Source organism: Notechis scutatus, chromosome 9, assembly GCF_049901735.1.
Source record: "Notechis scutatus isolate UNSWTSFEM ecotype Mainland chromosome 9, rNotScu1.2, whole genome shotgun sequence".
Classification (NCBI taxonomy): domain Eukaryota; kingdom Metazoa; phylum Chordata; class Lepidosauria; order Squamata; family Elapidae; genus Notechis; species Notechis scutatus.
This window is the reverse complement of record NC_142017.1, coordinates 23,116,671-23,130,829: the sequence shown is the minus strand read 5'-3', so window position 1 is coordinate 23,130,829 and position 14,159 is coordinate 23,116,671. Positions and strand designations below refer to the sequence as shown.

Sequence of the window (14,159 nt, the reverse complement as noted above, 5' to 3'; positions counted from 1 at the left end):
GCGTCTCCTCAGGAGGACCCACCTCTTCCAAGAATCCGTAGAGCTCAACCGCCTGCTCCACCCGGCTCCTGCCGGCCTCCAACTCTCGGCAGAATCCCTGCAGCTGGTTCTGGTACTCCTGCAGCTGGACCCTGCAGCCTGCCTGGCGCCCCGTGGCCAGTGGATGTTCTTCCCTGTCCCACCTCCTCAGCACTTCCCGTCCCCTCTGGCAATACCCCTGAAAGCAGAGCAGAGCAGGGCTCCTTAGCCAAGCACCACCTTCCACACGGACAAAAGCCTCTGCCCTGCTCCGGGTGTCGGTCCCGAGAAGGCCTCCAGGCAGCCAAGGTTGGCTAAATCCAGAGGGGGTCGGAAAAGAGAGCCAGTCTGGTCTAGGTTAGAAAGCAGGAGGTGGTGAATTCAAGTCCTGCCTTAGCCATGAAAACTGACTGGGTGAGTTTCGGTCTCTCTCTCTCTGCTGGAGCAGAGATTTTCGGGATGGCCAGTTGTCACTATGCCTTTTCAAGTAGCACTTAAAGGCAGAGCAGCTTGGAGAATACAGAATAACAGCGTAGGAAGGGACCCTGGAGGTCTTCTAGTCCAACCCCCTTCTTCTCAAGCAGGAGACCCTATACCACTTCAGTCAAATGGTTGTCCAGTCTCTTCTTAAGAGCCTCTAGTGACGGAGCATGTTGGGTGACTGTCGCTCTACACCCTGCAGCTGTGCTGTAGATGGGATAAGGCCCATGTCTGGCTCCAAGGTCAGTTAACATCTACAGGAAACCACTGAGCTCAGTCTTGGTAAGTTCTGGACATCACTAACAGGCAGACGACCCTCAGCTCTCTGTCTCTGTGACATCTGAATTGGTTGTAAGGGATAAGGGCCACTTAACAGACTGAATCCTGACAAGACGTGGGCTTCACAGTCAGGTGGGAAGAATGGCTCCACGGTTGGCATTGTCTCTCGGGGTCCCAAGTCTCCTCTGTGGACAGAATATCTACGGGTGACCTGCCAACTATGACTGGACAGGAACAGCCTCGCTGCAGATGTTCCCATGTGGTGGATCCTGTTTCTAGATGACTGTCATGAGTTCGGTCCCAAAGTGCCCAATGCGGCAGGCAGGGGGCAGGAAAGAGGGTTCCCCTCTGCTGTGGCCCCCAGTCAGCTCTCCAGCCAGGCTCAAGGTTTGGTTCGGAAGTCCCAAAGACCCTAAAGAAGCTACGACCAGGATCCCTGTCGCTGAGCTCAACAATGGGACCCCGTTACAGACCCCAGGGACTCACAGGATGCCTCTGCTGGCGGGGGGGGCTCTGCAACGCTCCCCCAGGAAAGTTGGGAGGCACCTAGAAGAAGCACTTGAAGGCACCTGCTGAACTCAGCCTTCCCAACAGGAACTTTCCCTCCCTCCCTCCCTCCCTCCTTTTTCATGAACATTATTTTTATTCCACAGCTTTATACCATTTTAATGTCCTGTTGTATTATATCACCTATTGTTACACTTAATGTAGGGAACAATATACAAGAGGGAGGGAGAAGGCATGGACTGTAGAACTCACATCTGCCAAAAGTGCCAAATCCTGGAACTGCCTTTTGGCTTGAAGCAGCCCGTCCAGAGAAGGATGGTCCAGGGTGTTCAGCTCCAAGAGGCGCTTTTCGCCAACATTCTTGATCCAGCTACAGATCTGAGAAAAGGAGGCAAAAGTAGATTAATGGCAAGAATGGGCCCCTCTGGCTCAAGCTGTGGGCTGTTAATTGCTCGGTGATGGCCGTGAAGCCCAGGGAAAGAGCCACCACCGTCAAGGCCACGGTCAGGCAAGCAGAGCCTGAATCCGTCCAAGAAATCAGCATGGAGCACCTATACGTTCTTGGAGAGTCAACTGCAAGACAGGGAACATCTTGGATCACATACATTAAAGCAACAAGGGGTCAGAACCCAAATATTCCACATGACATGGTTTATTATTGTTCTGCATTTTGTATTCTGATGTGGCCTAATGGCTAATTTATTATAGTTGTTATTCCAAAAAGGTAGTTTGAGAAAACATCTCAAGACAGTTTCTCCTCTCCTCCACCCTTGCAGTTCTCATGAAGATCAAGAAGAACCGGGACCGTTGCATCACCCCCATCAAGAGGCTACCCCCAAGCATGGTCAACACTCCCTTAGTATTATATCCAGGCTGAAACCTAAAAATGCTTGAGATTATTCATTTCCTCTTTTGAAGTCCAACTGTTTTCTCAACAACCTTTCCTAAAAAGGAAAGACAACTTTTTAGTTGGCTAAAATTGCCCAAGACTGCTAGGTCCAGGAATATAGGTCAGGACCTTTTCAGTGGCACAGTCTGAAGGATGAGGACGGCCATGGGGATGATGATTTATAGACACTCCACTGCAAAAGAGGACAGTTTACACATTCAGTGAAGTTTAAAACAATTAAAAACATAACAACAAAGGACAATACCCCAGACTAAAACAGCTACAAGTCAAAAACCATGACAGTAGCTCCACTAAAACACCAACCTCAGGCCTGGGACTTTGCAATATTCAACAAGGACGTCAATAATGTTCATCTGATCATCCACCTGGCCTTAGAGTACCCAGGCAGCAGGTCCACTCTCTGGACATTCCCCTAAAACCATCCAGCAACCAACCGGAGTTGCTATTAGGGTTCCCTAGGGCAGCTCAGCCCATGAATGCCACTGTGATTATTAATGATGGGGGCAGAGATTTATTTTCATATTGTTTTTGTCACTGCAAATTCACAATTATTTCTTGGAGTTGCCCAATAATAACAGTCCCACATTATAAGAATAACAGAGTTGGAAGGGACCCTGGAGGTCAGAAGAAAGTCCATTAAAAATGTGACTTATTCGTCACTCCCCCAAATTCAGAGCAGCCCCTGACAGCCCTAAGGTGCCCGTCTGATAACCCTGCAAAACACCTGGCACTGACCTCTTGAAAGCATCGCTCCACAGCTTCAAATTCCACCAGCCATTCCAGGGCTTGGATGCGCCTGTTAGAAACCAGCACCAGCTGGTGCATTCCTTCGTCCACTTCGTTGTAAAGAGTGCCAGCCACTTTCATGGCATCTCTGAGAGAAAAGCAAAGGCGGTTGATCAATGAAGTTCCAACCCAACCTGTCAGGGCTATTTGGATGCCAGAAACCCTTGTGGAGAATCCCCATGTCACATTACTATTAAAATAGCCCGGAAGTCAGGTAAACCAGGGGAAGGGGAGAACAGGCCGTGGCAAATGGCCAGGTGGAAGGGTTGACTAGGGGTCACTACCTGTTCGAAGTTGCTCTGAAGCTGCCTGGGAACTGGTCTAGGTGAAGAAGGAAGCACTGTTTCTATATTCTCAATTCCTACCTTCCCAAAGGTCATTGAGATTATTATTTTTTTAATTATTTATTTATTTTTATATTTTAAAAAATATCTCTTTTGGTGAACAATGTGGTTCCAGGTTTTTACATTTCAATACAAACATGACCACAGTTACATATTCATCTTTCGTGTTCAATTTCATATCATATTATTACTTATTCCAATTTCCTTTAAGTATTCTCAAATATTTTTATATTCATTATACTTATTTTATCCAATTCCAATTCATATCATAACTTATTTCATTTTTCTTTAAATATTCTCATATCTTGTTTTACAATATGATGTTTTTTAAAAATATAAAAATAAAAAAATTATTGGGAGGGGGGGGAGACCTGGCTGTTGACATCATGGCTGGATCACAAAGCTGTGAGAAGACCACCAACCACGGCAGGATCTGAGAAATCAACTTCCAGGTGGCGCCCACTATCAGTGGTGGGCTTGCTATGGCAGGCAAGCCAGGCAGATCAGGTCACTCTTGGGAAGTGTGATAAAAAGAAAGACAGAACAGGTATATCTTTAACGCTGCAACTTAGTGAGACACATCAAAAAATTAATACTGGCAAGTCCAATATATATTCGAGCATTATTTAGTCTATGGCTAAAATTTGTTTCAGATGGAACAAATCCATGAAGTATTCCAGGCAGTCTCCTTCCTGAGCAAGACCAAAATGATCCCAGCTGGCAAGGACCACATGAAAGTTTCAGAGAGAAAGAATGTGGCTGCCATTCTGCTGCTTGCTTCACATGGCATCCTGCCAGCATCCTGACCTTACCAACGGCAGGAGGGGGAGATTGGAAGGTGGGCTAGGGGATTGAAGCAAGAGCGTCAGCCCTGACCATGAGGAGCACCAATCAAGGACAAAGTCAGCAAAAGGAATGCAAAGAAGGGGGAGGCGGGAACACAGGGTCCCTTTCCAAAACAACCGGAGAACTTTTAATTGGCATTGACTGGTAACGGAGATGGCCAGGGGAAAGGGGAAAGTTAACTGCATTGTTTTCACACCAAGCCAGCCAACTGTCAGCTTGGTCTCATCGCTTTCCTCCACGCTTGCTGCCAGCTGCCTGGAAATGGGGAGGGGGGAGCAATGGGCATTTGGGAGGGGAAGCGTGCAGGTGGGGTGGAATTGCTGAGAACCGATGGGGAGGCTTGGACTCAGACCTTGCCTGACTTTTGCTGCACTCATTTCGTTCTTAGTAAAAGTATCTCTTCGCTGAATCTATGGGGTCAAGGGTTTCTTTCCTAGGAATAGATCAGAGGCAGCCCTGACACCAACAGATTCTGCCTCCACTTTGTTCTCAGTCAAGTATACTCTTACAGCCAGGAGTCTTTCTTTGCTAATGGATGACAGTGGCCTGTGTTTTATTGGAACATTCCTATTGCAACCCTGAATCTCACGATCCAAGTCATATGCCCCACCATACCCATCAGAAGGAAATCCTCTGAACGCACCAGACACTTCATAAAATGGCTTCTGAAGAGCAGAGTACACTTAAGATGGCTGTTTGTAGACAGAACACAATTTGGAGATGCTATGGAGAATTGCAGTGAGTCAAAACCCATCCAAAGGCTTTAGGATTCCCTGAGTTGCATCCCTGCAAGCTTACTTGGTTTACTTTTTGCTAATCAGTTAGCTAAGGTGTGTAGGAAGCACATGGCAATAAACTTTAACAACTCTGATATCAACTGGGAGTAAAATTCTGTGAGTGGAAGATCACACAGGTTCCTGATGAATCTAGCTTGCAACTTTAGTAAAAGATGAAAAAAGCCTGGATTCTAAAAGTGAGCACTATCTGGTTGCTGAGATCTCCATATCCTATTGTTTTAAATGCATTTTATTACAAGATTCCCAGGGAGAATCTCACTTTTGGTCGAAGGCAGCTTAACTATTAGATGGGAATATCCCAGGACTAGGACTTCCAGGGGGAGAAAATGAAGGATTATCCGATCGCCAAAGAGCAGAGATGATGCCCAGGTAGAGACTGGCAGCTGGGTCGGGAGCCAGGGACAGTGGGGAGACTCTGGGTAAGGAGAGCCAAGGCATCCCTCACTTGGGCAGCTCCCCAGAAGAAAATCCAGAGGAAACCTGCAGGTGTTCAATGCAGGGGAGAGCACTGAAGAAGTAGGCGAGCAGCGGAAGAAGTAGCTGGTTGATAGCTCAAGAGGAGCCTGCTTAAGAATCCCAGGGTCGCCCCCAAAGTCCACTTCTGGATTACAATAATGTACAAAGAGATCTCCCGAGCAGCAGAGCAACTAAGCCAACTATTGACTTGGACTTGGATTAAAGTAAAAAGTAAAGAATTATAAAGGTTTAAAAATAAATAAAAGCAAAACAGTTTGCCAAAAATCTGCATTAAGGAGCTTTAAAACAGATTAAGTGGGCAGTTACATTTAGAAGAGTGTTTCCTAGTTTAAAGTACTATTAAATAAATAAATACATACCTACATACATACCTACATAGGGATGAGGACTGTTTAAACTTTCTAAAAAGGATTGGTTGGTTTCATTAAAGAAATAGGGGAACTTGCAAAAAACCATGTGACCCTAGAACTAGAATTAAGGATACAAAGAAAAAAAGTCTCCTTTTACTTTTCTCCTTTTTTGGATTACAAATGGAAGAAGAGAAATAGGAAAGCAGAAGCTACGAGAGGACTCTTCACAGGGCAAATACAGGGAGTCCTTACGGCCATGTTCCTTCAGTGAACACTGGAAGTTGCAATGGCACTTGCGACTGTTTCTTACAACTGTTCCAGCATCCCATAGTCACATGACCAAAACTCGGGTGCTTAGTAACTGGTTCAAATTTACGACGGTTGCAATGCACCAGGTCATGGGATGGCCTTTTGTGATCTTCTGACAAGCCAGATTCATTTAACAACCGTGATCCTGAGATTGGTTATGGCAAGACTTGTGAAATGGGGCCCAACTCAACAACTTAGCAACAGACGTTTGGGACTCAGCTGTTGTCTTAATCAAGGACTACCTGTGACAGAGAAAGGGATTTCAGTCCTTGACTTATAACCAGTCGCTCAGCAGCCATTCACCCACTTACACCAGTAACACTACTATTAAATTTGCAGATGATACAACAGTGGTGGGACTTATCTCCGGGGGGGATGTGTCTTCTTATTGAGATGAGGTGGACCACTTGCTTTCGTGCTGTGAAGACAATAACTTGGCCCTAAACACCAATAAGACCAAGGAGTTTATAGTGGATTATAGAAGGAACAGATCAGACCTCCAGCCCTTGCTTATCCATGGAGACCGAGGGGAGCAAGTGGCCAGTTTTAAGTTTCTGGGTGTCACCCTAAAAGAGGACCTGACCTGGGGGGCCCACACTGCAGCCCTGGTCAAAAGGGCCCAGCAGAGATTATACTACTTGAGACTTCTCAGAAAACAGCAGCGGAATGAAAAACTGCTGGTGACCTTCTCCCGCTGCACCATAGAGATCATTTTAACATACTGCACCTCTGTATGGTTTGCCAATTGCACAGGGGCAGATAGGACAGCACTCCAGAGGGTTAATGTCATTGCCCCTCAGAGGATCATGGGTTGCCCTCTCCCCTCTTTGGAAGAGCTTTAGAGCTCCCGCTGCCTTAAGAAAGTTTAAAACATCCTCAAAGATCCATCTCATCCTGGGCACCCTTTTTTTTGAACTATTACCATCTGGCAGATGGTACAAGATAATAAAAACAAGGACAAATAGGCTGAAAAACAGCTTATATCCCAGGGCAGTAGCTCTATTGAATTCTACTGTAGAGTACAATATTAATATCAATTCAATTTTCAATTCAATTGTATAGAATGGGAAGTATGTGTGTTTGTGTTTTATTTTTATAGTTATAATATACACTGAAGATGGCATTTAATTTGATTGTACAAGGTGCAATGACAATAAAGTAAACTAAACTAAAATTCCGATGAAACCTTCCAAAGCCACAGAGGCCAGTTCTGAAGTTCCGATGGCCGCCCCACCCGCAGGTCGTGGGAGGACCGCACTTCAGGCGCTTGGCAACCAGCCTGTGCTGTCATTGGTCCTTGTCCCATGATCACAGGACCACAGTTCCCAGCTTATTTCCAGTGTTCGGCAAAAACTGGAAGAAGCGAACTACGGAGGTTTGTTTACGGACTGTGGCATTCCCTTAATGACTGCCACAAAATGGCCATAAAATTGGGTGCAGTCATGTGGTGACCTGCTTTACAGTCACCACGACTTACAACTGTAATGGGCCAGCCCCAGGGCCGTCATGAGTCAAGGACTCCCTGCATGTCAAGAGATTTTACAACTGACTTTTAAAGAATTGGGGAAGACCATGACAGCGTTGGTGGCTGAGTCTGCAAGAGAGTCAGAAAAGGCAGAGGACACACGAGGGCTTGTCTGGAAGACCTGCCTGTTTGCCCAGGCCGAGGGCCCTGAGTGGGTGAAGGGCCCCGTCTCCTACTTATAACTGTCTGGTTTGGTTCTGCAATCCAACAGGACAGACACAGACTTCAGAGAGTAATTACGACTGCAGAAAAAACAATTACTACCCACCTGCCTTCCATTGAGGACCTGCATGCTGCACGAGTCAAAAAGAGGGCTGGGAAAATATCTACAGGCCCCTCACATCCTGGACATAAACTGCTTCAACTCCTACCCTCAAAACGACGCTATAGAGCCCTGCACACCAGAACAACTAGACACAAGAACAGTTTTTCCTGAACGCCATCACTCTGCTAAACAAATAATTCCCTCAACACTGTTCAACTATTTACAAAGTCTGCACCAATATTACTATTAACCTTCTCACCACTCATCACCCATCCCCTCCCACTTGTGACTGTATGACTGTAACTTTGTTGCTTGTATCCTTACAATCTATATTGACTGTTTCCTAGTATGATTTGTTTGCTTATTATACCCTGTGACTATTATTAAGTGTTGTATCTTATGATTCTTGACTCATGACGAATGTCTCTTTTCATGTACACTGAGAGCATTTGCACCAAGACAAATTCCTTGTGTCCAATCACACTTGGCCAATAAAGAATTCAATTCAATTTCTATTCTATTCAATTCAATTTCTATTCTATTCTATTCTATTCTATTCTATTCTATTCTATTCTATTCTATTCTATTCTATTCTATTCCTTATTCTATTCTACTCTATTCCTTATTCTATTCTACTCTATTCCTTATTCTATTCTACTCTACTCTGTTATAGCAGCAACTGTAGATTGTAATATTTTCTTGGCTGCCCTATCTATTTTCATTTCTTTATACTGTGCTTGTCTTTGCTTTTTCTAATGTATGTTACGATCATTTGCTGTCCACAGCCCCTTGTTTGAGATGGGCAGCCACAGGAGTGGACGAAGAGAGGACTCAAAGGAAGATTGGGGAAGCTGTGGGGCGAGAGCGAATGAGACCCTCGCAGAGAAGACTGGCAGGGAGGCCTGGCCCTGCACGGCCGAGGCCTCTTCGCTTCCTGCCCTTTCGGCTCCCTAGTCCCAGAGCGGAGGCTCACCTGCAGTCCTCGGGCAGCATCAGGCAGGATTCCTCCTTCTTGAGGCTGGCCAGGAGAGCGCCCCCCTCCAACCGTAGCCTGGCCAGCCTTCGGTCATCCAGAACCATTGTCATCCTTTGCCTGGAACTCTTCAGCAGGGCCCCGGCGTCCTAGAGCCAAGGAAAGACCGGGCTTAAGGCTCTGGGGTGGAGGCAATGACCGGCCTTCTGACCCGAGGGAGGGCAGCGAGCCAAGGCCAGGAGCCTTCATGGCCTCCAAGGGCCTTTGCACCCACCCCCAGGGTTGCAGGAGGTTTGTTAAAAAACGTTTTGCCACATGGCCGCAGGCCCTCGGCCCAGGGAGCCTTGGCTTCTTACCAGAGTGGAGCCAGAGACTCACCTGGGGTTTCTCCGGCCATCTGCTGGACTCCACGGCTTCCACTGTCTCTTTGAGGAACAGACGAGCCTCTTGGCACCCAGAAAGCAAGTGCTCCAGACGCTGCAAGGTCAGCACAAGGCAACCCCGTGGGTTAACAGGCCATCCGCCGGGTGCAGCTCCCGAACCCAAGCCAAGATCCCGCTAGGGGGGGGAGGGGGGGGGGGGGGGGAGGCCCTATTTTCTCTTCCAGGAAAAGGCCTTGCCGTTACTCTGCTTGGGCAGGAAAGCCTGCCTTCCCAGGGGAGCTGCCCAGGCCCAGGAGCCTTCCCCAGCAGCGCAATCCGACCCGCCACTCCTGTGGCCCTCTGGAACCCCTGGCTTAATCCATTGCCCCAAATGGAAGAGAACGTTTTTCTTCTCAAACCTCCCTCCCTGAACACCTGGAAACCAATGTTCTGAACAGGTATAGCCAGGACCACATTTTCTGAATGTTTGCTTATATTGGCATGAATATTAGCAGGACTTCACGTCAGTCAGTCCTACCAATGTATAAAGGGAGTCATCTGACCCCTCCCCCCATCCCAGAGCCCAGGTGACTTCCTCCCAAGGGGGAAATGCTGGGGTCGGGGCGGGGACACTTGCAGCCAGCCCACTGCCAGTACCATTTAGTCATCCATCATGTCACGGCAAACTTGGTCGCTTGTGTCCTTACGATTTATAAGGACTGTTTCCTGGTATGATTTGATTGTTGGTTGTACCCTATGACTTTCATTAAGTGTTGTACGTTATGATTCTTGATTCTTAATGAATGTTATATTTTCTTTTATGTATACTGAGAGCATTTGCACCAAAGACAAATTCCTCGTGTGTCCAATCACACTTGGCCAATAAAGTATTCTATTCTATTCTATTCTATTCTATTCTATTCTATTCTATTCTATTCTATTCTATTCTATTCTATTCTATTCCATTCCATTCCATTCCATTCCATTCCATTCCATTATATTTCTATTCTATGTGTCAGTATAAAAAAGCAGATTCAAGAGGAACCTTTTCCAATTAACAAATTGTATGAAAAGATGGATGTTTTGTGAGCTGCAGCTCCCTTCATCAGATGAGGCTCTTGAATAAAATGGGTTAGTTGGAAAAAGTGTTACTAGTCACCTGCTGCAACGCCTTAAATTCAATAACAGACCCCAGCCCTCCTTTTAGCTGCAATCCTGGCAGCCAACCGTTCTGGCACCTGGAGATCAGCCTCTCCCGAGCTCCACTGTGCAGGAATCCTGCCCATTCTTCCCTGGAAAACTGATCCAGAGGAATGGGGAGGGGAGGGAATGGCTTATTCCAGGTTATGCCAGCCCGTTTTTGTGGTCTTTGCATCTGAATTTTGCCTTATTCAGTCCAAATCTTGGAATTTGTTCTTTTGTAGATCTTGCTGGTTTTGTTTTTGGTCTTCCAGTTCTCCCAAGAATTCTCTCATTCAGATGAGAGCTTTACGCTTCCTTTAATAATGGCAATTACCATCTACATCCTTGGTGCCTGACAGGAGGCGGCTTAACTTCTGGAACGCAGGCCTTGGTCTCTGCCAGGCCTGAGATGCAGCCTGAGATGTCCTGCTCATCTGGCCACAGAGTCTTCCTCCCAAAGCATGGAAGGGCATCCAGGGGCCGTCTGGAAAACAGGAGGCCCGCCCTTCTTGACGAGCGGGGCTTCGTCTGCCTGGCTCTTCTCCCCTGAATCCCATTTGCACCCATGGCAGGAGAGGCTTAAGAACCGCAACAGTTGTTCTAAGGATCCCCCCGGAGGGCCTCTCAGATTGCTTTGGACAGGCAGCCATTGGAGAAGGTTCACCATGGACCCAATTTGACTCTAACTTTGGATTGGTGGAATCCTGGAGTTTTGGAGATGATTTTGTAACTTCCATTTTCCGGCAGCATACCACGCCCCTAGGACCTGCCCAGTGGGAGCCACCTGCATTGGCTTTGAAGACAAGGTTTACCGCCAGAAACTGAGAGCACATCATAAGTGGCGTCACAGGACAACACTCAGAGTTACCTAAAAAACCCTGGCCTTCCGGTGCGCCCACCCACCCACCCCGGGCTAGACTGTGCTTTCAGACTGGGACTGGAGAGCCACCTCCGTGTCCATCCACGAACCCAAAGGAGCTTCCCCGCTATGTGTATCAGTATGTTATCCATTCAACCCAGGTTCTCGTAATATTCAGTGGCAAAATATGCAAAAATTCAGAAAATCCACAAGAGAGAGAATCCTTTTTTTATAGAACTATAGATCTGCTGGAATTCTGGATTACTCAAAGTTTTCGTGCCTGCCTCACCATTTGGAAGTGCAGCCACTTCTGGTGGCAATAGGGAAGCGATCCGCTGAATTCTTGAGGCAGCTGATGGCTCTCAATATGTTTATGGAGGGACTTCAAGGAATTGAGCAGTTCACACTGTGAAAGAGAAAAGAGAGGCATCTTCAGGTCACACCAGAAGACTGAAAACTGGCACACACGAACCTCCAATCCATATAACCCGTCCAGCTTTCTTCAGTCCCCATCCTGCAACTTTTACCATCCAGGAGGGACAAGGATCTAAGTGACTGGTGGTGGCACTGACAGCCTCAAGGACCTGTCCACTCCCTGAGGTGGATCCCTAGAGGGTCACACTGTTCCCAGATAATTGGATCAGACTCTTGGATGTCCACTGCCACCCCACTTCTCCTGCTCTGGGATTTTGGCTGCTGGACACATTTCCAAGAGTGGAACCCCCCCCCTCCCTCTCTGGAGTAAGCCAAGTCCCGGGTCGGCTTGCTCCTCTATTACTGATTCCCCCCCCCCCCCTGCCCCCAGCATTCAACAGCAGCAGCCAGTGCTTTTGGCAAGCGAGAGGAGAAGGCGGTGGCATGCCAAGCTCTCGAGTTCGGTGGTGGTGCAATTTGTGGACTCTGGGCAGGTCTGGCACTGCAGCAAACGGCAAGGCAGGGCTTGTGGGAGAGACTGGGGCTAAGTGGGGAAGGGGAGAGGCTGGCCTGGCACTTCTCTGCCTGGCTGGGCAGGGGCTCCAGCACCCAAGGCTGTGCAGGAGGCGAGCCTGGGAAGTGCGGGACTGTCAAACGTGGCGCCAAAGGTAAACTAGCTGTTGGGGATGCAGTGGGGAGGAAAGGCCCAAGCAGCTTGAGACCCAAAGAGTGGGAAGAGGAGCATGGGGTCTCTCAATGGGTGGGGGCAGGCTGGACACAGTGGTCCTGTCCCTGCACTAGGCCTCCCATGGTCCTCCCCACTCCTGAGCCACCTCATGCGCTCTTAACAACCCACACGTTCGATTAACAAGTGCACTGGGGAGAGGTGGACTGGGGCTCATTCATTTAACAAGTTTCAATTAATGAACGTAACTGGCCGGCTCCATTACATTCCGAACTCAAGGGCTACCTGTACACAGAGGAGGGACAGGTGAGCCCAGCAATGTGTTAATGAACTGTGGTATCTTAAAGTCAGAATTGACTCCTGGCAGCTGCCTGGGTCTAGGACAACTGCGTGTGGCCAGCTCAGCGTGCTGTTATTCAGTAGTATTCAGGAGATGGTGGCAGAGTTTGGAAGGGGACAAGGAGATATAAAAGACAGCCTAGAGCCTTGTTGGGAGGTTACCGTCCCACTGACTTAGGCGAAGGAAAACTACTGACTCCCACCCTTCCATGCTATCCAAGGAAGTGGTCCTTCAACTGAATTCTAATTTTTTTAACACTAGGCTAATTTCTGGTAATAGATGTTTTATGATCCAGAATAATCAAATGTATTGTATCCCAAGAAATTCCCCAAACCATGATGGCACAGTGGTTAGAATGCATGACTGCAGGATACTTCTGCTGACTGCCTGAAATTTGGCAGTTCGAATCAAGGTTGACTCAGCCTGCCATCCTTCCCAGGTCGGTAAAACGAGGACCCAGATGGTTGGGGGCAAGAGGCCGACTCTGCAAACCACTTAAGAGAAGGCTGTAAAGTCAAAGTGCTATTGCTAAACTACATTCCCAATGATGGTTTTGCATCGCCAACCACCAGAATTCAGAACCCAACACCCAATTTGTGTCAAGATGGTTAATTCTTCCTGCACAAAGGATGCACAAGGTTAAGTCTGAAGACATCAATGCATAAGCCAATTCTGAAAAATAATATATACAAAGGTTTCGAGAATCAGACGGATAGTCTGCCTCTGGTGCATTTTTCATAGTATTTTGGTTCAAAATTTATTAGTTTATCTGAGGATGGGCTTATCTGTGAATATATATGATATGGTGTTTAGTGGCTTTAATTATTAATGCCTTTTAATGTTAAATCATGTCTGGCAAACCACTGGCAGCCAGGGCAGATCTTTCTCCTACGATCCCTGTACTCGGCTTCGTTCAGTTAGCAGTTTTGCACCAACTGAACTCCCCGTTTCAGCCTCAAAACAGAACATAGCAAGGCGTGAATAACTATCATCAGCCTGGTACAAGAAATGACTCAGCCTCACCCTCTGAGTGGCAGATAACAGCTCCGCCCCCACATGCTGACCAGCAATCTGGACACATTGAGCCCCAGTACAAGCACGTGTAGGTCATGCTCTAGATGTCCAGCGTTAGTTGCTATACAGCCTCTTGTTTTCTGATTCCAGCAGCACGAACCCCTTGGCCAGAAAAACGGAGACTTTGCGCACGTTGACAGGAAAAGGGAGAGAGGGGGAAAGGCAAACCGGGAACAGACCTCCTCTGGGCTGGAATGGCTGCCTGCATATTTAGCAGGTTTATATGGGCCACAAACGCCTACAGGTGCGGCAGCAGGATTGCTCTGGGGCTGCTCTACCCCTTCCCCATCCTTTACAAACTCATGCTTTGGAATACAGAACCAGACCAGGCTCCGGGCCCTTTGAAATGGTGGGCGAGGATTCCTGAAGTCCGAACC

At 47.6% G+C, this 14,159-nt stretch overlaps 1 protein-coding gene across 1 annotated transcript in view; it reads right to left on the bottom strand.

Moving 5' to 3' along the window:
• PLEKHG4 (pleckstrin homology and RhoGEF domain containing G4) overlaps positions 1-14,159 on the bottom strand; it is a 31,149-nt gene that overhangs the window by 9,250 nt on the left and 7,740 nt on the right. The window contains 6 exon segments of the mRNA XM_087971863.1: positions 23-217; positions 1,537-1,662; positions 2,930-3,068; positions 8,867-9,015; positions 9,245-9,343; positions 11,559-11,677. Of these exon segments, the coding sequence (XP_087827989.1) occupies positions 23-217; positions 1,537-1,662; positions 2,930-3,068; positions 8,867-9,015; positions 9,245-9,343; positions 11,559-11,677 (827 nt within the window).